General features: G+C 47.5%; 2 protein-coding genes across 3 annotated transcripts in view; one reads left to right on the top strand and one right to left on the bottom strand.

The window, feature by feature from the left end:
- Positions 1–25,455, bottom strand: part of CORO1A (coronin 1A) — a 79,043-nt gene that overhangs the window by 10,035 nt on the left and 43,553 nt on the right. The window contains exons 1-2 of one of the 2 annotated variants that reach the window (XM_082195958.1): positions 3,398–3,550; positions 2,025–2,227 (exon numbers count right to left, since the gene is read on the bottom strand). In XM_082195958.1, coding sequence (XP_082052084.1) covers positions 2,025–2,222 — 198 coding nt within the window. In that variant the 5' untranslated portion in view covers positions 2,223–2,227; positions 3,398–3,550. Of the gene's footprint in view, positions 1–2,024; positions 2,228–3,397; positions 3,551–25,455 lie in introns of those variants that run through there. The other variant, XM_082195959.1, reaches the window with a different exon arrangement.
- Positions 9,607–18,770, top strand: MAPK3 (mitogen-activated protein kinase 3). Its single transcript, XM_082195961.1, has 9 exons — positions 9,607–9,871; positions 11,606–11,788; positions 12,421–12,610; positions 12,765–12,881; positions 13,270–13,384; positions 13,577–13,708; positions 15,976–16,085; positions 16,262–16,400; positions 17,028–18,770. Exons 1-8 carry the CDS (start codon positions 9,708–9,710, stop codon positions 16,379–16,381), a joined length of 1,131 nt encoding a protein of 376 aa, XP_082052087.1. The 5' UTR covers positions 9,607–9,707; the 3' UTR covers positions 16,382–16,400; positions 17,028–18,770.

The following is a 25,455-nucleotide window of genomic DNA, read 5'->3' as shown; positions in this document are numbered from 1 at the left end:
AGCCTGAAAGAACTGCAGAGTTGTCAATGTTTCAACCAGCCTCTGCTCCTGTGCCTTGAGTGAAAGGCTGATCTGCAGATATCACTGCCACTGTCGGCTATTTTTATCTATTCAATTTAGGCACCGCTTCTTAGCAAGCTGAATCACAGCAGCAAGTGATCACGTTTATCTCCATGCTGTGAAAACCTCCGCTTCCTGGCATCAGTCTGCTATGAAATGCACAACAACAGGCCTGGCTGCCTTTAGGTGGTCCCCCTCCCCCCAATCTTTCTCTTTTAACCTATTTTCTACTCTCTTTTTTCATTATTTCTTTCTCTATTTCTTCTCTCCCTCCCCTTTATGTTTTTAGATAAAAGTTTTAGTTTGGTTTTTAAAAGGGGGGTATTAAGTTTTGTATTTTTCTCTATAAACCTTCATAAAATTTATTTTTTAAAAAGGATCTTGCAACCCTGGGCTACCCTTTCAAAGGTATGTGACCCACAGATTTGACCGCAGTGCTGCTTGGTGCCCATTGGGCTTAGCAGGGCAGACAGCAGGGGAGCTGACAGTAGGTGGCGCCAGAGCCAATGGCATGCAGTTCTGCCCCCAGCTTGGCTGTCAATAAGAAGGCAGACAAGTGGTGATTGGCTGAGGGCAAACTGAGAACTTGGTGAGCCCCATTCGCTCTAATGGACCAGCCTCTGTTGTCTGATCAGCCTTATTGGGCTTAAGCTAGCCACCCACACTTGGACTCATGCCACATATCCCAATGGCTGTTCTAGATCGCCACTCCAGCCTTCTGCACATTGGAAATGCCAGCTCTGCAATCTGTCTCCCTCCCTATTGCTTCTTCTGGGACCGAGTTTCTTCTGCTTGTGACCACCAAGAGATATGCTTGTCCCGTCCACCCAATAAATGGGCTGGAACCACAACCTGGGTGGGAGTCCAGCAACCAAGTAAGGAACAATGGGCCAACGTCAAGGGCCATTTGCCCTGCTGGAAAGGGGATCAGCCTCAGTGGGATCAGCAACGCTCACATGGCTTCCCTCTCGCACTTCCCCTCCTCCCCTCTCCCCCATTTTGTCGCTCTCAGGAGTGTGAATCCGCTCCTCGTTCCTATATCACGCTGGAGTCATGAGACACTTGTGTCCTAGGGGCAAACACAAGATCGTCGCAGAGGGAAATGTGGAGGGGCGAGGAGGCCCGGCCTCAGCTTTCAGCCTCAACTTAGTGGCCAAATAAAAAATGAAGAAGCATTTTTTTTGGGGGGGGAGGGGTCCTTGAGTGTGTTGTGACTAGACTGAACCACACAAACCCACACACGTTGAGAAGTACAGGGGCATTGTCAGAAGCATTAACCTACCAAGACCTCAAATGTGACAAAAAGATAGAAAATGCCCCAACCAAACAGGAGGGGAAGAGAGTCACTTGTAAAACATGAGGTTTGGGGGTCAGGCAAAAGCCAGACATCTAACAATGGCAATTGGTTTCACTGGAAGAACTGGAAAGGACGTGAGGCCTAGAGAAAGGCTGAATCCATCACTTGTTGGCTTCCATTTCTGGGGAATGGTGCAGAGGGGTTTTTGGGGTGGCAGTAAATGGGAGCGAGTTAGGGGGCGCATGGAACTGGGGCACAGGCAGAGACAGGGCAGGCCGAGAGAGCTTCATTAGTTACCAAGCGCTCTCCCGATTTCCTTCCCCTCTCTGCCTGCCCCAAACCCACTTCCTCTTTCTCAAGGCCCCATTTCCGCAGCAGGTTCAAACTTCAGGCCATTTAAGGCAAAACAAAAAACCTGTCGAAAGAGATCTGTCGTTTCGGCAATTTCACAAGTTCCCTGTCCCTCCTCCTCTGTGCCATCTTCAGAGCGCCACCCCGGAAAGACAGGAGGGGGGGAGAGACCTTAGAGTTAAGATTCATGCATGTAGCTGTCGGTTGGCGGTGGCTGGGCTGAAAGGGGTTGAATTTTGGTGGGAGTTGAGGGCTGAGGTCCGTGGGGGTCAGGAGATTCTAGAAAGGCCATCTTTCCAGAGAGTGGCTCACATACCTTGGACAATGGCAAGACCAGGAAGGCTCCTCCGCCACTAGCTTCCACAACGATGGCCAGGAATTTGGGGTTGACAGAGCAAAAATTCCCATCCCAGGTCATCTGGGACACACGGATGTCATCGTAACACTGGTCAGCCTTGACCGGTTGTCCATAGACATGGCGGAACTTACTGGATCTCACAACTTTACGGCTCATGGTTCCTACAAAAACAAAGAGTTTCACTTGCACATTGTTGGGGGGCATCAAATCACAATGGTCCCAGGGTCAAATTCCTAGTCCCGTAAGCACTGGTGTCGCCAGACGCCTCAACCCAGTATTTATATCTCAGACCATATAGCAGTCTGGCAGCTAGGAAGTCTGATCTTAGCTGTGGCCCCAATGGTCTCAATCATGCCACCATTTCAAAGTCACACAGTCTGCAAGATAATTGAGGGTTGTGCATCCTAGCTCCTTGCCCTGGCAAGCTCCCCCAACCAGCAAAACCACACTTGAAGCCCCACAAACACCCCAACCAAAACAGCATTCAGATTCTGGGAAAGATCAGGAGTGGCAGGCAGTTCCACAAGCACCATGCAGGCAGCCCTTTCGGGAGATGCCTGCACGTTTCAAATGAGAGGTATAAGCAGCCCGATCCCATGCCTGTAAGAAATAAGCTCCTGATAAGTCCATATTTGCTCCCCCAATGAGCACGATTTGCTTTGAAAGGCACCAAACTCTTTAGATTACCCAAGCAACAAAGCCAAGTTGCATGTGGGAAAGGGAAGGGAATTTTTTTTGTACCCGATGCCTTTGTCAGATCTGCATGCCATTCTTCTTCCAAGGATGATATATATGGGCTTATATTTTATCCTCACAACAATCCTGCGAGGTGGATTTGGCTGAGGATAAAAATGTGCCCACAGTCACCGAGTTCACTTCACTGGGGGTGGGAGCATTTGAAACCAGGACTATCTGACCTAAAACCAAACACTCCATCTATGACACCATGCCTCGGCGCAGGGGACAACAGACACATCACACGCCAAGGGTTGCTAGCCAATGTGACCTGGAAAGAAAATTCTAAATACAGCAAAATCCTGAGCACAGATTAAGCCACAAGAGATTTTTCTTTAAAAAAAATGGTTGGCTTTGCATGCTTTAAAATGGGAATAGTAAATTTTGTGACCTGCCTCACAGGGTCCTGTGAATTAGGTATTGCAGGAGGAACATGCAACATGCAGCGTTTTGCACGTTGAAAAGTGCTTCAGGCATAAAATAATCAATACAAGAGCCCCCCCAGTGCTCTGCGAGCAAAAGCCCCCTCCCCAATTCACTGCCATCTCCCCCTCTCAACCGGAAGGTCCTGTCGCCCCCCAGCCCCAAACTCTCACCTGCAGCCTCTTTTGCAGATGCACCACACAATGAATTGGAGATGAAGCAGCTCTGAGCTTTTTAACAGAGCCATCGCCCTGGAACTGTCAGAGCGAGGAGGGCTGGTCTCTTAAAGGGCCAGCGCTCAGCGTGCGTCAAGCAGGGAGCTGAGGCTCTGCTTGTCATATCTCGCCCTACACACAAACAGACACACATACACAGAGCATCCATCTTCAGGTCTCTCTCTCTTTCTCCCCCATCTCATTTCCTCTCCGTACATATTCTTCATCCTGAACGTTACAGAGAATTGCTGATACGTTTGTGCTAAACAGAGACACGCAAACGGTTTGGAAGGGATGCTTCGTTAAACCAACTATTTGGAAAGGTTGCAGGCTGCACAGGTCTCTTCGCTGCTGCATGAAGGAACAGTTCGCCACAGCCCGGTGGCTTTTTGGTAAAATTATAATCGGATAGCATGTTAGCTGTTACCTGCTTTATCTTTCTAAAAATTTGTGCACATGCCTTTGTATACTTTGCTTCCTTGCTCACACCCATCCTTTAGTAATAAGCAAGGCTGCATCCAAGCCTTAGATTCCACAGTAGCCCAAAATGTAGAAGGTGGTACAGGAGCAGAAGTCAGCTCCTTAAAAAAGCAATGCTTTCATTTTGAAATAAATCCCCAGATTTCTAAGCCTTGTGGCTCTGAAGGTATGTACTGTGAGTTTGTTGGCCAATTCCAGCAAACAGATCTATATCACTACAACATTGTCCCCAAGTGTCACCTGCTGAGAGCCCACGGTTTTGCAAAAAAATAAAATACTAATGTTCTTTTATGGCTGGGGGTGGTCCCCTGAATGAGCAATTCACCTAAATTCTTGGAAGACTGTAGCTGCAAATCCTACACACACTTAACCTGCGGTAAGCACTATTTTACACAGTGGGGCTTATTTCTGAGTAAATGTTAGCTGTTACCTGTTATGTGTGTGAGGCTATGTACACATCAGGGGCTTAAAATGCAGCGAGACCACACACGCACACTTACACACTTCCAAGAAAGGGGAAGGGGGTATCTTAACCCAACAGACATGACCTCTTTGGTTTCCCCCGTGCGTGCAACCCCACATCCTCTTCACAAGGCTGTCAGCTTGTGTGCATGTGCAACAGTTCCCTCAAGTGTACACACCTCAGCTTAACTGCGAAGTGAATGTGGCTTACGTTTTCAAATCAGATGGCAGCTGGTTTGAGAGAAAACACACCAAACCAGAGTTTTTCTTAATAAACTACAGGACGCACGTGAGTTCTAGCTAACGTCACATGTACTCAGCTTCAAACGCTTGTGGCGGGAGCACGCTGGAGATGGAGTAAACAGCAGTGTGTACACAGCCTGAGAGAGAAACATCCATTTTTGCAGCTGGAATGAGCAGACAGAGGGAAAATTAGGAGTGCATGGTTTTCTCACAGGACGGTGGCTACCCAAGTTGCTTCCTGGAGGAATCTGCTGCCTTGTGGGACGGTCTGATATTTGCTTCCACAGATGCCTTACTAAAGTTACTTTCCCAAAATGCTTTGCTGGCTGGGGCTGATGGGAGTTGTAGTATGGACCCATCAGCCACATATACAGTGGTACCTCGGGTTACAGACACTTCAGGTTACAGACTCTGCTAACCCAGAAATAGTACCTCGGGTTAAGAACTTTGCTTCAGGATGAGAACAGAAATCGTGCGGCGGTGCAGCAGCAGCAGCAGCAGCGGGAGGCCCCATTACCTAAAGTGGTAAGGTAAAGGGACCCCTGACCATTAGGTCCGGTCGTGACCGACTCTAGGGTTGCGGCGCTCATCTTGCTTTATTGGCCAAGGGAGCCGGCATACAGCCTCCAGGTCATGTGGCCAGCATGACTAAGCTGCTTCTGGTGAACCAGAGCAGTGCACGAAAACGCCGTTTACCTTCCCTCCGGAGCGGTACCTATTTATCTACTTGCACTTTGACGTGCTTTCGAACTGCTAGTTTGGCAGGAGCTGGGACAGAGCAACGGGAGCTCACCCCATCGCAGGGATTCGAACCGCCGACCTTCTGATCGGCAAGTCCTAGGCTCTGTGGTTTAACCTGCGACGGCGCCACCTGCGTCCCAGCTAAAGTGGTACCTCAGGTTAAGAACAGTTTCAGGTTAAGAACGGACCTCCAGAACGAATTAAGTTCTTAACCCAAGGTACCACTGTATATTAACCAAATTATCATAGACACTGCAAGTCTTCCCTCTTCAGGGCTCTTTCCTTCAAAGGAAACTCTGCTTGGTAACACTGCTGGAGGAAGAGGGTGCCGTGTAACAACAGCATTGATTTTGGGTGGGCAACCTCTGGGGGCAGCTTGAGCATTTGGAAGCCAGAGGAATTCCTGGACGATATTCCCAATGGTTAGAGGTATTCCAATCCTCAACATAGCTCCATGCCCACTCTAACTACAAGACATTGGATAAAGCATGCAAAATGTTGACAATTACTGCATAAAACTAAACTCATGCAAATCCAATCCATTTCACTTTTTTCTTTTCTTTTTGGCACAGAATTGTAATTGCCTGGAGGCCAGGCTTTTATTTATTCAAGCACGGCCTCACTGAGAGGCAGAGAAATGTTTTTTAGGCGTTCATTCCCGATGAGTCACCAGGTCAAGTCTGTTGCTTCAAGAAAGCCAGGAGGTCTGTGGCACCTCAGAGACTAATGCATTTATTGCGATGTGATCTTGCATCCTAGCTAAGAGTACTGTAGAGTCCTCTTCAGCAGATGGCATCAGACAAAAGAGGGCTCTTGCATACTGGACATCTGATGCTAGGATACATTTGTTTAAGATGCCAAGGCCTCTTTTTGTTTGGGGTTTTCTTTTGCGGGGAGGGGACGGCTAGAGGATTGTGTGGGTGATGGTGGACCAGGGAACAGAGAAAGAAACTAAGCAGCCCTTTTAAATCTAGTGAAGCTCTCTCTACTCATCCATTCCAGCTGCTTGTTTCAGACATATCCTGAAACGTCTGTTTTGTCATTGATCTATATAAATTAAGAAGGAGAAGCATTTCTGTTTGTGATCAACTGAGAGCACAGATTTCTCTACTGCTGTAGGTTTTAAGTTAGCAACTCAAAGCACAGGAAAGTAGTGTTGTTCCCTACAGATGCTGTTGTGGGTAGATTTTTCATACATTTGAATTTTATGTAGAAATCTCACTGACAACAACTGGTGCTTAGGCTGCAGTCCTAGATGCACTTTACATGGGAGTAAGCCCCACTGAACTCAATGGGGCTTATTTCTGAGTAGACACATGTAGCTCTGCACATCACATGGCCTTTTCACCCAACCGTCTATAATTTCTCTTATGTAAATAATCTGCCAGGATAACGCCACATCTTTATTATATATATTTTTATTCCGTTCCTTCAAGAAGCTCAGGGAAGAATGGATGCCTTTCCCTCTGATTTCTGCAACAAGCAGGTGCGTGAGTGTGACTGCCTTAAAGTTTATGAGTACCAGTTGCTGCAAATCACAGGAAGGGAGGCCCTTGTTTCACATGAGTTTGAAATTCTCCCACAGACATCTAGTGGGCCACTGTGAGAACCAGAAACTGGATTAGATGAGCCATTGACTTGATCCTACAGTGCTTTTTTAAAATTCACCCAATATACTTTGTGGTTAGCAGGATCTTTAACCCGCCCTGCCTAGCATTCTCAACACTACCCCGCCTAGTCTAGGAAAGTGTATACTACTACAATAAAGCTGAAATCTTAGTAAATGCCATTGAACTCAACGGGACTGACTTCTGAGTAGACACATATAGGATTGCATACATTTTACCTGGAGCGGACTTACTGAAATTAATGAACCACGGCCATTCATTTCAATGGGTTAGCTCTGAGTAGGACTACCACTGGACGCAACTCTTAGCCTTTCAAGCCGGTATGGAGAATCTTTCCCAGACTGAGGGTTACATGGCAGTGGTGAGAAGGCAAAAGTGGTCACAGCAGTGAATGCAAAATGTACTTCTGTGTGGCAGGTTTGTTTCTACACACCCCTTTCTCCACCCAGGAAACCAAGCGGCAGGATCAAAGTGCAAAGATGCATTGCAGCCAGACAAAAATGTCTGAGGAGTGTAGTTGGGCTGGTGAGGGGTGTGGCTGAGGAGGGGATCTGGCATCTGAGGGCAGGGGTGCCAACTTGAATAAAATATTGCAGGGGCCCAGGAAAGCCCCACCCCACATAACTGATCACATGATGCAGTGCACACACACCATCTGAATGGGAATGCTCATCAACTTTGCGGGAGCCCACCCCCTTCAAATATTTCATTGTGGGGGCTGAAGCCCCCATCGCCCCTAGGAGTTGGCTCCTATGTCTGAGAGAATCCCAAGCCCAGATTGATAGGCCTCCAGTTTAGACTGACAATACTTTTTGCGTCAACTTTTTTCTCTTAACAAACATGTCCTTAAACAGGTGGCGCTGTGGGTTAAACCACAGAGCCTAGGACTTGATGATCAGAAGGTCAGTGGTTTGAATCCCCGCAACAGGGTGAATTCCCGTTGCTTGGTCCCTGCTCCTGCCAACCTAGCAGTTTGAAAGCACGTCAAAGTGCAAGTAGATAAAATAGGTACCGCTCTAGCAGGAAGGTAAACGGCGTTTCCGTGCACTGCTTTGGTTCGCCAGAAGTGGCTTTGTCATGCTGGTCACATGACCTGGAAGCTGTATGCTGGCTCCCTCGGCCAATAAAGCGAGATGAGCGCCACAACCCCAGAGTCGGCCACGACTGGACCTAATGGTCAGGAGTCCCTTTACCTTTACATTAAGAAAAGGATGGCTAGATTTTCCAGCATCATAGTATCTCCTGATCTAAAATGCAGGAGGCAGTAATTAGAAGCAATAAAAAACCCCTGCCATGTTCACAACAGAGAGCTTTAGAATGTCATAAGGGAGATAAAGCAAGACAATCAAGTGGCCATTTTATCCATGGCCAGAATTTCCCAGGAGCTTCAAAATGTCACATTTATGTTTCTTCCTCACAAGAGACCAAAGCTCCCCCAAAGATCTGGAGACCATAGAATCATAGAATTGGAAGGGATCCTGAGTATCATCTAGACCAACCCCCTGCAATGCAGGAATATGCAGCTGTCCCATAAGGGGATCAAACCTGCAACCTTGGCATTATCAGTGCCACCACCCTTTAACCAACTGACTTATCCAGGCATTCTCCAGGAGTTTGCTTTTTTACCTTTTCCTTCCAAATATTTTGCCATTTATACCATGTCTTTCAGGTTTACATGCCGGAACACATTTACTACTGATTGCTTCAACTCACTCTGGGGATTGCTCTTTTGGCTGAAAATCATGTTTTTTAAACAAAACAAAAACAAAAAAAACCCCAAAAATCAGGGGCAGCCTTTGATAATCTTTTGCTAATACGGTGCCCTGTGCGAGGTCAAGTGGTCCGTCAGTAGAGCATGAGACTCTAAATCTCAGGGTTGTTGGTTTGAGCTCCACGTTGGGCATAAGATTCCTGCACCGCAAGGGGTTGGACTAGATGACCCTCATGGTCCCTTCCAACTATAATTCTCAGATTCTATAACCCCCAATAGCAAAGTCCTGCTCTGACTATAGCTTGGGAACCCCTTTTTGCCCATAGGTATCTAGAGCCATTCTTAAACCCAAGTTGCTTTGTTTTTATTGTAAAGTTTCTTTGGAGCCCTTACGCCATAGGTAGGAAATAAAGAAAGGCAGAGCTCCTGCCACTGCACAGCTGCATAAATCCAACCGGTGTAGTTTTGCATCTCTCCATTCAGAATGGAGTGGACTATAAATCGAACTCCAAATGAATACAAAGAAGCCCGCAAGTGTATGCAGTATATAGCCTCACTGGGGATTCGAACACGCGACTACACGGAAAAGGGCGGGCCTTGAAACAAGAGCAAGCACGCGGCGTCGGGAACTGGATTGGAGGCGAGCTGAGCCAAGAGGCGTGGCCCAATCAGAGCCAAAGGGCGTGGCCCAACGGGACTGAAGCTTGCGCGCGCGAGAGGGTGGAGCATCGCTTTGAGTGGAATGTTATGGGTGCGGCGCTTCCGGGTCGAGTTCTTGACGTCCCAATCCGAGCCAGGCGCGTTGTGGCCCGCAAAACGCTACGAGGCAGGCTTGGCGCATGCGCTCTGAGAGGAACCTCAAGCCGCAGCTTCTGCCGAGCGCATGGGCAGTGGCGGTCTCTCCGTTTCCTCGGCAAGCGCATGCGCGGTGCTGTCGGGCGGTGTCGGTTCCGGGTAAAGCAGCGATAGGAGCGGCTGCAGGAGATTCTCGATCAGGTCGGCCATGGCGGCAGCAGCGGCGACAGCAGCCCCAGGCGGGGCGGGGGTTGTGCCGGGACCGGGAGCACCGAAGCTGGGAGTGGAGACGGTGAAAGGGCAAGTGTTCGACGTGGGGCCGCGCTACACGGACCTGCAGTACATCGGCGAGGGGGCTTACGGCATGGTCTGGTGAGTGAGCGCGAACCGCGCGGAATGGCCCTGTCCGGGCGCCGTACCCGCGCAAGGAGCCCGAGGCTTGGCTGGCTGACCCGCCGAAAGCGGCCGTCCCGGCCGCCGTAGCCTTTCCGACAGGCTTCCGCCATGTTGCTTCTTAGTTACTGAACCCCGACAGAGGCGCCTGCCGCGCTCTCGACGCTGCTCTCCCCGCCCCGACCCTTTCCGCGTCGGCTCCCGTTGCTCCTCCGCTCCAAGGCTCCCCGTTGCACGCGCAGGGCTCTCCTCTCGGCTGCAGCCTTTTTCTGCAGATGCTCTTCTCCCAAACTGCCCTATGAACTAGGAACGAGCAGAAGCAGCACGCCCTAGCCCTGCCAAGTCATTGTTGTGCACCGAGCCCCTCCCAGGGACTGCCCCTTGCCGGCCCGCTATCTCCTTGTGCCAATATTTGCCAGCTTCCTTGCTCATGCCTCCATTGTTCGGAGGCTGGCTGGTGCCTTCCTGCTGCTTTCGAAGGGCGCTTCTGTGCATTTTAATACCAAGGTGGCAAGCAGCTTGGTGGTCGCAGCCCTGGTGCCCCCTTCTCACTGCAGCACTTTGGTGGAGAAGTTGCATCTGACAAACTTCTTGTTGCATGGCTGTTGGCGCCAGGGACACGTCTTGCAAGTCGGAGGCTGGCTAACCTGCCTTCTTGCCAAACCTCTCATTGCCATGTAGTTAAGTAATGCGGGAATGCTTAATATGATGTCAGCCCCACTCAGTGCTAGCAATTTTTACACCACTATTCCTGTAGGCTCCATAGTTTTGCCAGCCTTGTTAAATACCATATTGAGACATAGTGTGTGTTCTTTTCTAGACTTGGATTGACACTAGGCCTATAGTTTTTATATTAATGGTAGGCTATTCCAATAACTGAACTTTCAGAACTGCTGTATATGCCTCATTTGTGCCTTCAAAAGTTAACCCAGGCTAGGGTATTTGCAATATCCTATTGTATGAAACCTAGCCACCATATTACACCCAACAGCTTGGGTCTGGTACATAAGCTGCCAGTACCTGTAGCAGTCAAACTGTGTAACACCTTTTATTCTGAAGTATTTATTATCTCCTCGCTAAGCATCTGATCTTCTAGGCTTCTGTGCTTACACTCCATGTCTTGAGAGCTTTACAGTAGGTATAGGAAACATTTGGCGCTGCAGATGTTGCTGAACTACAATTCCCATCAGCCCCAGCAAGCATAGTCAGTGGCCAGGATCGTAGCAGTTGTAGTTCAGCAACACCTGCAGGGCCAGAGCTTCCCTGTACCATGCCACCTAGTGTTGACTCTTTAGGTCTCATTCTGTCAGCTCTTGCCAGCTGCCAGGACTTGTGCCAAGTGGTGATAATGTAGCCAAACAGTTGGGTTTTCTAAATAATTGTATCATGCAATTTGTATTGCTGTGCCTGCTATTTCCTCCTCTCTCCCTTATCTTTCTGTCCTTGTATTGATCCTATTGACTTAAGATCCAAAACCTTGGTGTACATTTGGGGCTTTCTGGCTGCCTTGCATGGAAGCAGTTCCCCTTGTCAGTTGCTCTTGTGGATCACCAGACTGTTTTCTTCCAATGGGGGAGAGGAGGGGAAAAAAGGTATTTGGCAATTTGGAGAAAGAATGTATGCAAGCTTTTATACTGAGGAGACAGTCTATGTATGTGCACCGTCCCAGAGGTTACCATCTGCATGTGTCTTTTGTCTTCCTTTCCCCCACAGCTCTGCCTACGATCATGTCAACAAGATCCGGGCTGCCATAAAGAAGATCAGTCCCTTTGAGCACCAGACGTACTGCCAGCGCACACTGCGAGAGATCAAGATCCTTCTGCGCTTCAAGCATGAGAATGTCATCGGCATCAATGACATCCTGCGTGCACCTACCATTGACCAGATGCGTGATGTGTATCCTTGAAGGCCACTGTTGTCCCTTCCAAGCCTGGAAGGGCACCTACGTGAAAATATGTTTTGATGCCCAGAGGCTGTGGGAGTCACACTGTGATCTGCATAGAGTCCTTGAATCAAATGCGTGGTTCTGAGGCTTTGGCTGGCACGCAGCATAATGATGTGCTGTGGAATTGCTGGGAAAAGATTGCGCCAGCATCTGCATTGGCTTCCTGTTGTCTTCTGAGCATGGCTCTGGGCGTTGTGCTTTTAATGGGTTAGGGCTAAAATGATCACTTGAATCAAGAACGTTCTTTTAGTACCATGCCTCTGAATAGGTTTACATCACAAGCATGTGAAGAGGCGGTGTTATTAGCTGCATCATTATCAGCGATACATTCTGCTTGGCAGTCATTGGAAGTGTTAGCAACACTCAGTATCTGGCCGGACTATACCTATGAAAATCTAACTCAGCCTGAGGGACAAATTGTGGGTGGCATCATGGGTGGCTCAGCACTTTGTGTGCACTTTATGGTTCCCCCTTCCCCTCCCTAGATGCTCCTTTACGTACAGTACTACTATTAAAGTTGTTTTTCTTGACTGTTGCTCTTGCTCCCTCTTTCCTGGAGGGGGCACCATTTCTCCCTCTGCAGATATATAGTTCAGGATTTGATGGAAACCGATCTCTATAAGCTGCTGAAGACCCAGCAGCTCAGCAATGACCACATCTGCTACTTTCTCTACCAGATTCTCCGAGGGCTGAAATACATCCATTCTGCCAATGTGCTTCATCGGGACCTGAAGCCCAGCAACCTTCTCATCAACACCACGTGTGACCTGAAGGTGGCATTCAGCAACTTTTGCTAGACTCTTTCCTTCCATCTCCAGCTGACACCAGCTTCCCCCCCCCCCTGCATTTTGCAACCTTAGATTTCTGCTCATCCTGGGTTTGCTACTCATGCCCATCCCCTTTGGGGTACCCCCCCTCTCCTTACAGATCTGTGACTTTGGCCTGGCTCGGATCGCAGACCCAGACCATGACCACACAGGTTTCTTGACGGAGTACGTCGCTACTCGCTGGTATCGAGCCCCTGAAATCATGCTTAATTCCAAGGTAAGATAGTCGGAGTGAAGACTAGCAATGCAAAGTTCAGTTGGAAGTGAGGTATCTCGACTTCGGGGGGGGGGGGATTAACATAGCCATGAAAGCAACATGAAGACATTTTCTTAATTTAATAACACTTAGCTCACACCCACTATATGGGTATTTATTTTTTCTGAAAATCTGGGGAAAGAGAGATGTCTTTCTGAATCCTGTACTTTTGCTGGGGCCATAGTTTCAGGCTTTCAATGCCTCATAAAGAAAGGAACCTTAGTTTTCATCCTGCCTGATAGTCACTGTGCAAGGAGAAAGCAGCCTCTTTATGAACTGTGGGCTGGTTATGCACGGCAGGGAAGCCCAGAACCTGGTTCTCTTTCCATGTCTTTTACCCCCTTCTCAGGGCTACACCAAGTCTATTGACATATGGTCTGTGGGCTGTATCCTGGCTGAGATGCTGTCAAACCGACCCATCTTTCCTGGCAAGCACTACCTGGACCAGCTGAACCACATCCTGGGTAAGGGGAAAATATCAGGGAGTAAAGCATTTGGAATTGGAGGGGAGAGGTTTTTGGCACTCGCCATTGAATGGCCAACTCTGCCTCCTTCTTGGTTTCTTTTCAGTGCCCGAGGCCTTGCTTGTTACAGACCTTGAAAACTATTTTCCCTGTCCAATATACCCAACACAGTTCTATCTGCCATCTCTACAGGTATTCTGGGTTCCCCATCTCAAGACGACTTGAACTGCATCATCAACATGAAGGCTCGCAACTATCTCCAGTCGCTGCCCCAAAAGCCCAAGGTTCCCTGGGCCAAACTGTTCCCTAAGGCTGATCTCAAAGGTAAGGGAGGAAGAAGGCAAAGGGTGTTCAGCCACTTTTGTGTCCCAGCATGCATTGCTCATTGTTGTCCATTCTCACATTCCAGTGTTTTCCCAACTATATGCCTAATTATACTTCCCAATATAACCTAAGCCAGAAGTCTTTAAACTCTTTTGTTTCATGCTCACCAGTGACTGCTGAAAGAGAAGGTTCCCATTAGCCTGTGCAGGTTGCCGTTTCCCCCTCACTGTTCAAATATAAATGTTGCTCAGCCACCTGCATTTCCACCCAGTGTGACCAGGACTTTTGTGTCTCTCATCACTCTTGCCATGAAGGGGTATGAAAATTAGCATGTCCTGAAATTTCCTTTTGATGCAGCTATTAACAATATAAGAGCTGTGGTCTTGTTTCTAACTAATAACATAAACACACTGCCACACCCTAGACAAAGCAATGGGACAGGCTATACTTGAATCCCAAAGGAAAGTGGATTGTTGGGACTTCAAATTAAAAACACCACAGAGCAGCTTTATGCAGACTTCTAGAGGAAAGCAGGCCAACTGAGAAGCATCTGATTTGAAATAACTCATTCCCTGATAGGGGGTGTTCATAGCATTCTGTGCCCTCAAAACTGAGGATAGGATAAAAGTTCTTAATTAGCATTCAGAGGTAATGCCAATCAAATTGTCAGCTACCAATAAAGGTGGACAAAACATAGTGTTGATGCTAATGTTAGACCCCTTGAAGCCAAGACAACTGAGATTGTTGCACTATGGTTATGCTCTGTGCAGCTTACAGTTCCCCAAACAAATTATAATTCATCCACAAAAAGATAAAACATTAAAGGTATTTGGAGCTGTTTATGGTGGTTCCTTCTGCTCTTTGGCAGTTGGGGGCTGGCTGATGGTAAATGTTGCAACTCAGAGAAGTTCCCTTGCCACGATCTGTCAAATTGTTGTAGCCCAATCCAGCGCATGTTTCACTTGGAAGCAACTCTCACTAAGTTCAGTGAGACTTACTTCCTTTAAGTTGAAAAGCAAATAACTCGAGACTTAAAACAGGCAGCAAACAATTTCTTCTAAAGAGCAAGAAACCAGCCAGAGTGACATTTGGATGTTCTTAGAATACAAAAGTGTGAAAAGACCATTGGAAGGAGGACAGGTGATGGCTGAGAAGCTAAATGAATTGTCCCTGTTGAGGACATGTACAGTGTGTGAGAGCTCTCCTCTATGACAGTGTTTGGAATACAGAGCACTAAGGAGCTACGTTAAATCAAGATGATACACAGTGAAGATTTCTAGGAGCTAATTGATAAGTTTCAAATTGTAATTGGGACAGATTGCATTTACCTTAGAGTCCTTAAAGACCTTAGATGTTAAAAGCCCAGCAACTTCACAAGTATGTGCAACTTGTCAGTGTAAGGCCAATTTTAAAGAAAGGATTCGGGGGTGAATTGCAAATGCCACACCTGTAAGTCTTACTGTTACAGGTCAATTGGTAAAAGCATTATGAAAGCCAGTTATTAAGTGCATAAGAGAGATTCTGGGGTTATGGTGAGCAGCTCACTGAAAACATCAACTCAGTGTATCATTGCTGCGAAAAAAGGCACTCAGATTTCCCAGGCACTCAAATGTTGAATTAATTGGAAAGGTGTTGAGAATAACACTCTGGTGCCTCTCCTTAAACCTGTAGCAATGCCTGAGCTAGAGGAATGTTGTTCTGGACCACGCCCAGGCCATGCAGGGTAGTGCAGACTGGGAGAAGGTACAGAAGTGAACAGCCAAGGTGGTCAAGTGAGGTGAAGCATCTTCCCTAGGAGGAAAGAGCAAAGCCTGTGGGGCTGGTGGCCGCCAGCATAGATCGCATTCAAAGGGAGTGGACGCATTTGCATGGCGCGATTGTGATGTCGGCAGCCGCCCATATTCACAACAGAGAAAAGGAACGTCCACTTCGAAAACAAATACACCTGTGAATAGGCACAAAATGGAGAGAGCTGTTGCTGCACAAGCAGGGCATGGAAGCATCTACCTGGCCGTCACTGGAAACGGGATGCTGGGCTAGCTGAACCCTGGTCCTGATCCAGGAGGAATCTTGCTATGGGATGCTGTCAGTGATGCCAGCCACCCTTCATTGCTCTCCGCTGCCACCTGTGGCCAGATTCCAGCCCTGCAACTATTTGCTGGCACAATTTTGTGTGTGTTTGTGTGCGCGTTTTCTTTCTGTTGCCATCTGCTGTCTGGCTGCTGATACTGCATCCTATTTCCCCCACCCTCCTTTCCCTTTTTCAGCTCTGGACCTGTTGGACAAAATGTTGACCTTTAACCCTAATAAGCGCATCACGGTGGAGGAGTCCCTTGCCCACCCTTACCTAGAGCAGTACTACGACCCCTCAGATGAGGTGCTGGACGCTTTGGTTCTTGGGGTTTGACTACCGTTCGAGGGGATTTGGGAGCGCAGGGCGAGGAACGAGAAGGCGGGAGTGCAGTGGGCTAGGATGGGCAGACTTGGGAAACGAAGGAGTTTGGGGGCCAGGATTCCTAGATATTTACATCTCTCCCTTTGCTCCATGCTTAGCCGGTGGCCGAGGAGCCTTTCACCTTTGACATGGAGCTGGATGACCTGCCCAAAGAGAAGCTGAAAGAGCTGATATTTGAGGAGACGGCACGATTCCAGCCTGGCTACCAGGGGCCCTGAGGGGCTGTTCGGACCACTGGTAAGTCAAACAGCACTGCGGGTCAAGAGGTTGTTTTAGTAAATCTGCCTGACCTTGGGAAGGCCAGCTGTGGGGCAGAAATACGTTGGCCCAAGTTACTCACATGATCGGTGTTGAACGCGGTGATTCTGAAGTGGCTTGTTCCCACCACCAGTTACTTTGCGACGATGAACTTGGGACATCCCTTGGTGGAGATTCCACTTCCCGGTACCTACAGTTCCGTGAATGGACTGGGGATGTCCAACGGGGTGGAGCAGATCATTGCTGCAAGTTGCTTAAGTTATGAAACGCACATGTGAAGGAACCTGGAGAGAGAGTTTTATCTGAACTTTGCATGTGTATGTAGCCAGAGAGGTTTTATGTTGCCTGATCATTGCCTGCAAATGCTTACACATATACACACATATACACCATCCAGTTGTGAGGCATTATCAAGACTTGTTAGGTAGACACTTTTTGCTATTACAAATTTCAGAAATGTATGTGTTTACTATGTGGATGATTTGGGGGTTTTTTTGTTTCCCCGCTGCAGCTAAGCGATTTAAATGTTGCTGCATCGTGTGATTTGTAGACAGGACTCCCGAGTATTTGTGTCTGTAATTCTCATAGGATTTCTTTTTGTTCCAGGTCTCTGCTTCACCAGGAGATGATTTGGGACTGTACCCAGCTCCCCTACTGGATTTTAGAGGGGAGCACAGGATTCAGGGGGTACCAATTTGGGGGTGCCCCTGTCGACTTGCTGTACAACTGCGCTTTGCTACGTGGCTGTGAACCCTGGTAACCCATCTCTGGACCCCCTTAATGTGATGTGTCAGGGTGAGACCCTGGTGCCCAGGTTGGGGAAGGGGAGGGGAGTACCCTCCCCTACAGGAGGGAAAGGAAATCGGTTTCCCCTGTCCTTTAACCCCTCCCTCAAAGAAATTGAAGGGAGCGGAGTGTCATCTCCTTTTTTTGGCATTTTATTGTCTTTGTTAACGAGTTAATAAACTAATGCAGATTTTTTAGCAGGGCCATTTTCTGATCCCTTGGGCATTATTAACAAAGGGAGTTGAACCTAAATCCTGGCTCCTGGACTCTCGCTCTTGTAATCCACAGAACCACATGACTGTTCCACAACTGGGAACAGAGCCCAAGGGTTCTGACTCTCTCCCCCCGCCCCCCACTACACTCCTTGAGAACTCACAGGAGTCCTGGTTCCTCCCTGCGCAAATGGAGGGCATGTATGTGCTGGTTTTTTGTCTGCTGGTTAGTGCCATTTTTCATGCACATCTCTAACCTTAACTCGTCACTGTGGGCAGCAGCTGTTGTGCAGCGCAAGATGAAGATCTTTACAAAGCTAGAAAGGTGTGCCTGTTCGGAAGAGGGGGGGAATGTCTCCCCCTTCTGCTTCTGTGGCTGTGCAGATGAAAAGGAAGGCTTTCAACTTCATTTGCTTCCTCTTTTAAGGCAAGGTTTGTTGTTGTCTGCCTCTCCCCCCTCCTCCCCCTTTCCATTTCGCATCTTGATAAATTGGGCAGTCGGGGTTCGTGAACCCTTTGACGTCCCTCAAGAAACCAATTGGCCTCTGCAACGGCACTGCACTTTTGTCTTCTTGCTGCTACAAACTAACATGGCTGCCCTCTTTAATTCCCCCTCCCTCCACTTTCATCAATGATGTTCTTAAACAATGTGTGCAGAATTTTACCCTCCCCCCCCCATTTGCCTTGGTCAGATCAAAGTCCAAAAATGATCAGGGGCCTGCAGCTATCAGCAAACATGAATTTTACAAGGGAGGGGAAAGGCTGGGAAGATGACGGACGATCACATCTTGTGTGTCCTGAGGGGACAACCCAGTTGCCCCGTAACAACCAAACTCTTGAGGGGAAGGAGGTCTTTTGGATATGCGAGCACTAAACCAGGAACAAGCGGCTAGACTGTTGTCTGCTGAAAGTATTGGGAATGAAGCAGCCTTGGTTGAAGGCAAAGCTTTTGGGAAGGGAGCACTACTTCTTAGATGGACTAACTTCTGGATTTTAAGCCCTCCCATCTCTGTGTGTGCCATTTTGGGGAGGGGGGTAACAGTTTGGATGAGCAAGAACTGCCAGAACCTTCGGGTTCCCAAAGACAGAAATGTTGCAAGCAGAAAAACGGGAATGTGGATTTTGTCTGTCTGTTTGTTTCCTTAGCTTATCTAGTTGAGTGAGGAGGAAGTCTCTGTTCGGACAGTGTTGCCTGTTTGTCCATCCACGACGGCATGCTAAATGGGCTTCCTCCTGGGGCGTGTAATACTATGAGGGAACTTGGATTGAAGGGAAATAATGCCTCCCCATCCCCTCCTGCTTTGAATTGTATAAAAAGACCCTGAAATAAATCATTCCTTTATTCCTTCAATGCCTCATTTTTGTCTTATTTTGGAGGGGAAAACATGTATTTTTAACTGCCTGAGAACCTAAGTTGTTTTTTCCCCAGGAGGGTTTGGGGTGTCGGAAAAAAAAGAGAAGCTTCGGGCAGACATCTGCCCCTACTAAACATCAAGAATGAAGACTGGCCCAGAAGGAAGACTTGGCTGCAGGACTAGTTTTTCACTTAAAAGTTTAGTCTGCACAAAAACGCAATGAAGATTCAACAGGAACACTTGCATCTCCATTGTACAAGGGGTAGCAGCGCTGCCTTGAGTTCAGTATCTTAATAGACATGACTGTAACAGGAAGGAAGTGGCCTGTGGTGAGAGGGTGCAAAAGGAGTGTTAGGACAGGATATGCTGACAGCGGGGACGGCTGCACAACTGCAAAATCCTCACCTTTGCCTTTGCTGCTTCCAGTCTTGGATCTTGCAGGCCGTAAACAAATCTCTGTTTCTTGAGTTTTACAACGGTGACCAAGGGGCATCGTAAACGTGCCCATAAAAAAACCCCCTAGGTATTTCCAGGATTACGAAAACACACTGGAAAGCAATTCCATTATTTGATAGTCAGAATTCAAAGCTAAAAGAAGCTGCTTACAGCCTCCCATTCCAAGTGCTGCCCTGGAAGTTGCTGCCTTGCAGCCTGCATTGCAGGACAACTCTTGGTGTACCTTCTAAGTCTACAGTGCTATGATTCTATGCTGGCATGAGGTATCCTCCTTACCTGACTTAGATTGCAACTCACTCGATTTTTGTCATGGGATAATGGGTAGTTAGCATTGTTCCAAGCCACAAGGGGGAAGTAGGAAGGAGGCAGCTGGAGCTGGGGCTTTTGTCTGTTTGCTGTGATGGGTTGCTGTTGTCCCAAGTGGAGATGGCAGCACATCAAGCTTGCACATACTGGAGTTGGCAAGTGGCACCATATTGTCTGCCCCAGAGTTGCTGTCAGCTGAGGTGTAATGGACAAGCAGGCTTGTGGCAGGAGGGGGGGAGTTCAGGAATGAGACGATCCCTGTCCCATTCAGAAGTTATTGAATATTGCCAAAATTTACATTTTTGAGAGCCAGCTCTTTCAATCTAAATTTTATTTCCTGTCCCTCATATTTGTAGAATAGTAGCAGCCTCCATTAAGGTATTTTAAAAAATAGGATCATTTAAAAACTTGAGAATGTTAAACTGAGCACACGGCCTCTTCCATAGAATAAACTATTAGTGTGTACAAGGCCCTTGCAATAAGTTATTCAAACACAGCTGAAGTACTATTCTCAGGGCTTTGGGGGGGGGGGCGAGAGAGCTTGCCTTGTTGGCCCTTCGGTGGAGACTAACTAACAAATAAATAAATACACATTTTAAAGCATAGTGGCAATAAGTCACCCCAGTAACAATATTCAAAGCAGCAGGGGGTTATCATGGCCAATGGAACACACATTCGTGGAGCATAGGAAGTGATTTGATAGGGTTTCAGACCCCACCTGGAAATTTCAGGGTCTGAACTGGGCCCCTCTTGAGTGCAAAGCATTACTAAGCTATGGCCTGAACAAAGTTTTGAATGGGTTTCCAAAAGCAGATGATGGGCTACCCAAATTTATTGAGGCAAGATGTTCCATAGTGTGGGTGCCATGTCAGAAGGCCCTGTTCCATCTGAGGGTTGACTGAGAGTTGGTGTCCTACACAAGAGGCCGCCTCCTTGTGAGATCTGTAACGTGCGTGCTTGTTGATACACAACTGAACCTTGCAAGGCTGGGTCTCCCATGCTGCAACAACCAAGATGCCAGTGGCCCCAAAACCAAGCAAAGTTTTTTGTCTGTGAGTTGGTGGGGGAAATACATTCCCTTGCAATCTGCATGACAGGCTTGAGCTGCAAAAAGCAGAGGCTTACACTACATCATCTTGGCACTTAGAATCATAGAATCATAGAGTTGGAAGAGACCACAAGGGCCATCGAGTCCAACCCCCTGCCAAGCAGGAAACACCATCAGAGCACTCCTGACATATGGTTGTCAAGCCTCTGCTTAAAGACCTCCAAAGTAGGAGACTCCACCACACTCCTTGGCAGCAAATTCCACTGTCAAACAGCTCTTACTGTCAGGAAGTTCTTCCTAATGTTTAGGTGGAATCTTCTTTCTTGTAGTTTGGATCCATTGCTCCGTGTCCGCTTCTCTGGAGCAGCAGAAAACAACCTTTCTCCCTCCTCTATGTGACATCCTTTTATATATTTGATGGCTATCATATCACCCCTTAACCTCCTCTTCTCCAGGCTAAACATGCCCAGCTCCCTTAGCCGTTCCTCATAAGGCATCGTTTCAAGGCCTTTGACCATTTTGGTTGCCCTCCTCTGGACACGTTCCAGTTTGTCAGTGTCTTTCTTGAACTGTGGTGCCCAGAACTGGACACAGTACTCCAGGTGAGGTCTGACCAGAGCAGAATACAGTGGCACTATTACTTCCCTTGATCTAGATGCTATACTCCTATTGATGCAGCCCAGAATTGCATTGGCTTTTTTAGCTGCCGCGTCACACTGTTGGCTCATGTCAAGTTTGTGGTCAACCAAGACTCCTAGATCCTTTTCACATGTACTGCTCTCAAGCTCTCAACTTGGCAGAGTTCTTCCACTGCCACTAAAGCACCCACGAAGGAAGATATTTTGATTATGGAAGATTGTTTACCAGATTGCGAATGCAGGAAATGTTTTGTGGTGATCCCTTTCAGGGCTTTGCCTGCAATTTAATCATTAGCGCACCTCAGATGCCTTCTGAAACACTCTTGACCTGTCTGCCTGCTATTGTGCAATTACCCTCCAAGAGGTATCCAGTACGTATATCACAAAATGGGTAATATAAATACACCATCAATCCCTTCAGCCGTGGGGGGTGTTAGTTAATCAGCGATACAGGCGTCTGCATTTGAGTCATACTCTTTCTCCCACCCACCTCTCACCGTCATACCTATCTCATATTCATTGCCAAACTCCAGGAGTTTGTCCTTGCATAACCAAAATAGAAATTTCTCCACCTGTTTCTTACTTAACCCAGTGTGTTGACACCAGGAAAACTAACCATTGGGACATGGGCTTCCAGCTGAGCTGACAAACCTCCTCTCTCAGTGTGACTGTACCACAGAGGTCTCTGGGGAGGGGGGGATGTTCTCCTGGGGGTAGGCAAAAGAGACTGCATTGGGCAATTGGTGACTGAAGCTGACAGCGAGTGTTTGAAAGTTTGAACCAGGAAGTGGCACGTAACTGAAATATATTCAAATTCTTTATTGCTAGGCGAGGTGGGTTTTTCCCCTGAGGCTTTTGTGTACACATGTAGGAGAACAAAATAGTTCAATTTAGACTGGTGGTGGTAGGGGTTACCATATTTTAAATCTGCTTGTTATTTAGAAAGGAGTCACTGCAAGTAAAAAGCTAGCATATTGGGGAGAGAGGTTGTAGCTCAGCCTGATCAGCTTGTTTTCTACTTGCAGGAAGGTGTTATTACAGACAGGGGGTGTTTTATGAAACTGCAGGTTATAAATACATAAGCAAACATCTGGAGGGCCAAAGGTTCACTAAACCTGAGCTTGGCATTACCCCACCAGCAGTCTGGAGTAATGTAGCATATTCTATCACCTCTTATGCTTCATTCAGCTGTGTACTGAGAGCAGTCCTCTGTGTTCAGTTTGAGAGCACTTCTAAGTCTTGGTTGGGGAGTCTGGTGACTAGAATAAAATTATTTAGAAGAGCATGTCAAAAGACCACTTCTGTGGTTATAGAGCCAGGCCTTCTTCCATAACTTCACCGAAGCCTGAGCCTCTTAGGGAAGCTTTCCATTTGGGCCTGGCTTTCAGCAACTGAGGTTAAAATCCCCCACCTACCACTATTAATTTTTAATTGCTTGTTTTATGTGCACGAATATTTTATTGGCACTTGCCTCAAGTCTTCAAGATGGGGGGGGCAGGCGGGCTAGAAATATAAATAGGCATCCTATTATGCACATGGTCCATTATGGCAAGAAAGCATTACAATCAGAGGAAATCAAGACAGAAGTTTTTTTTAAGGCATCTGAAATGGCAGCTTGAAGTTGCATGACTCACTTTAGGAAGGGGGGAGGAGGAAATAAAAGAAAAAGGCTGTGCCTGTGTCTCTGCACACGTTCACCAGTACAGGTTTGTATATTGCACATGCTTGGCAGCAGGAGTGATTGTGCCTCTTGCGGCTTCCAGCTAGAAGCAAGCCTACTCAAGGGTCTCTCTGCTTTCTTGGTTTTTGAGAAATATTTAGGGAGCTGCCGCTTTCTGTTGCTTAAGAAAAGCTGAGGGTTGGTAGTAGAGGGTGCTGCTGGGATGTAACTGCTTCAAGAAACCCCACAGCTATAAACCAGTGCAGTAGCCTTAGGCAAGTGACTCACTCTTCTCTCAGCCCCTACAGTTCCAGTATGAGGGTGGTAACTCTGGAGAAGGGCTGGAAGAGCAAATATTTTGAATGCAAAAGGAGCTCTGGTGGCTCCCGGCAGGACTAGGGAAAGCCCAGTTCTGAAACCCCCTCCTAAAAAAAGACATGGGTGGCGCTGTGGATTAAACCACAGAGCCTAGGACTTGCCAGTCAGAAGGTTGGCAGCTCAAATCCCTGCAACAGGGTGAGCTCCCGTTGCTCGGTCCCTACTCCTGCCAACCTAGCAGTTCGAAAGCATATCAAAGTGCAAGTAGATAAATAGGTACCGCTCCGGCGGGAAGGTAAACGGCGTTTCCGTGTGCTGCTCTGGTTCGCCAGAAGCGGCTTAGTCATGCTGGCCACATGACCCGGAAGCTGTATGCCGGCTCCCTTGGCCAATAAAGCGAGATGAGCGCCGCAAGCCCAGAGTTGGCCACTACTGGACCTAATGGTCAGGGGTCCCTTTACCCCTTGAGGGTTAGGCATCACTCTGTTGGTTAGTGAATTGCTTTAGGTTTCATTGCTTATAACAAATGGTACTTCGTTTTTAATGTCTACTTTGTAAAGTAGATAACTGAAACATAGGCCAATAAAGCGAGATGAGCGCCAACCCCAGAGTCAGCCACGACTGGACCTAATGGTCAGGGGCCCCTTTACCTTTACCTAAAGAGCAGGTGCCAGGGAACAGTAGTCAACACTGAGCTCAGGATTGGGGAACCTTTGACCCTGCAGGCATTTAAGCATTTATAACCTGCAGTTTCATAAAAAATGTATCAAGGCAGTATACAATTATAATAATAAATATTAGCAAAAGGTATCTGTTACAGAAATTACAGGGGGGGCACATCTTTAAAGTTGTTAAATGTTACAAATATTATGCATAAATGTATCCTTTCGACTTGACAACTCAGGGAAGCTACCTAGCTTTAAAAATCATATAAAATCGACTCCTTTGCCAGTTTCCTTCATTCCACTGCCAATTTGCTTCATTGGCCAAGGACTTGGAAATCACTTGGTCCCTGCCATAATCCCTCAAGTGGGAGGTCACATTCTCACAGGATGGTACTCATAGGTGTCAATCGCTGGGCAAAGGTACTCCTCTGGACTTGCCCAGGTGGCAGATTATGCAAATCAAAGTTTTATCGTCCCTTTGTAGTAGGTGCTTAGAATGTACTTCCCAATACATATCCTGTATCTGCCTGTTGCCCCAACACATTCCTCCTATGTTTATCATGTATAACCCTCCCCTTTTCAGATGTAGCAATGATGTAGTGATGATGCTTAATGAACTGTATGCTGGGATAAGATAGAAACTTTAAAAAGTCCTTGTCACCCCATCCTCGGGGTTCAAAATTCCTCTTAGAACCTGTTGCGCAATAAACTTTGGTCTACAGCTATTTGCTCTGGTTGGTGGCTGGACTCCTTCCTTTCCTTTGCAGGGACCCGCAGGCTCTGCCCAATGAGCTGGGTGAATGAGCAGCCTCGCACCCAAATTTTCCCATAACAGTATCCATTAAAAATAAATAAATACTGATTGATTAAAAAAGAGGAATGCATCTTGCAAAGGCCTGCCTAAACATTTCTAGTAGACGTCTGAAAGAAGGGTGGTTCCTCCCAAACCCCTACTGGCAAGGAGTTCCACAGGGCAAGACCTGTCATACGAAAGCCTCAGACCCAAGCAAAGGCCACCTGAACTTCAGGGGTTTGGGAAAAAGCACCAGAAGTGCCCCCTGAGAATCTAAGTGATCAAGGCAGAGCATAAGGGATCTCATAATCTTTAAGGTTCTTTGTAAGACAAGCCTCTTGAAAGTGTTGCTGAACTACAACTCTCGTGAGCCCCAGCAAACATGGTCAATGGCCATGGATGCTGGGAGTTGTAGTTCAGGAACATCTGGAATATCAAAGGTCCCTCACTCCTGACTGAGATGAGCCAATGGTCCAATAAGGTGCTTTCCTATGACCAACCTTACAGGATCGTGGCATCGATAATTGTATGTATGTGTGTGTGTGTGTATGTGTGTGTATATGTATGTATGGTATGTAAAGTGCTCTGAACACTCCTAAAGCACACTGTTCCGGCAGCAGTGAACAAGGTGATGATAACCAAATTAAGGACAATTCTAAAGCATGCTTAGAGATTTGCATCTCCCTCAGAGGAAATGGGAATGGGGTGCGTCAGATGTCTTCCTCTAGCATGTGTACAGCTGACATTATCCAAAATATCTAAAAGTCACCAGTGAATAAGGAAAAGTGAGCAGGGAC

The sequence above is a fragment of the Podarcis vaucheri genome, assembly GCF_965113315.1.
Source record: "Podarcis vaucheri genome assembly, chromosome: 13".
Taxonomy (NCBI): domain Eukaryota; kingdom Metazoa; phylum Chordata; class Lepidosauria; order Squamata; family Lacertidae; genus Podarcis; species Podarcis vaucheri.
The sequence above is the reverse complement of the archived record's forward strand: the minus strand, read 5'-3'. Positions and strand labels throughout refer to the sequence as shown.

Coding starts and splice junctions, on each gene's coding strand:
- MAPK3 (XM_082195961.1), top strand. CDS start 9,708: ATGGCGGCAGCAGCGGCGACAGCAGCCCCAGGCGGGGCGGGGGTTGTG. Junction 13,385..13,576: donor CCAGCTGAACCACATCCTGG/GTAAGGGGAAAA, acceptor CCATCTCTACAG/GTATTCTGGGTTCCCCATCT. Junction 16,086..16,261: donor ACTACGACCCCTCAGATGAG/GTGCTGGACGCT, acceptor CTCCATGCTTAG/CCGGTGGCCGAGGAGCCTTT.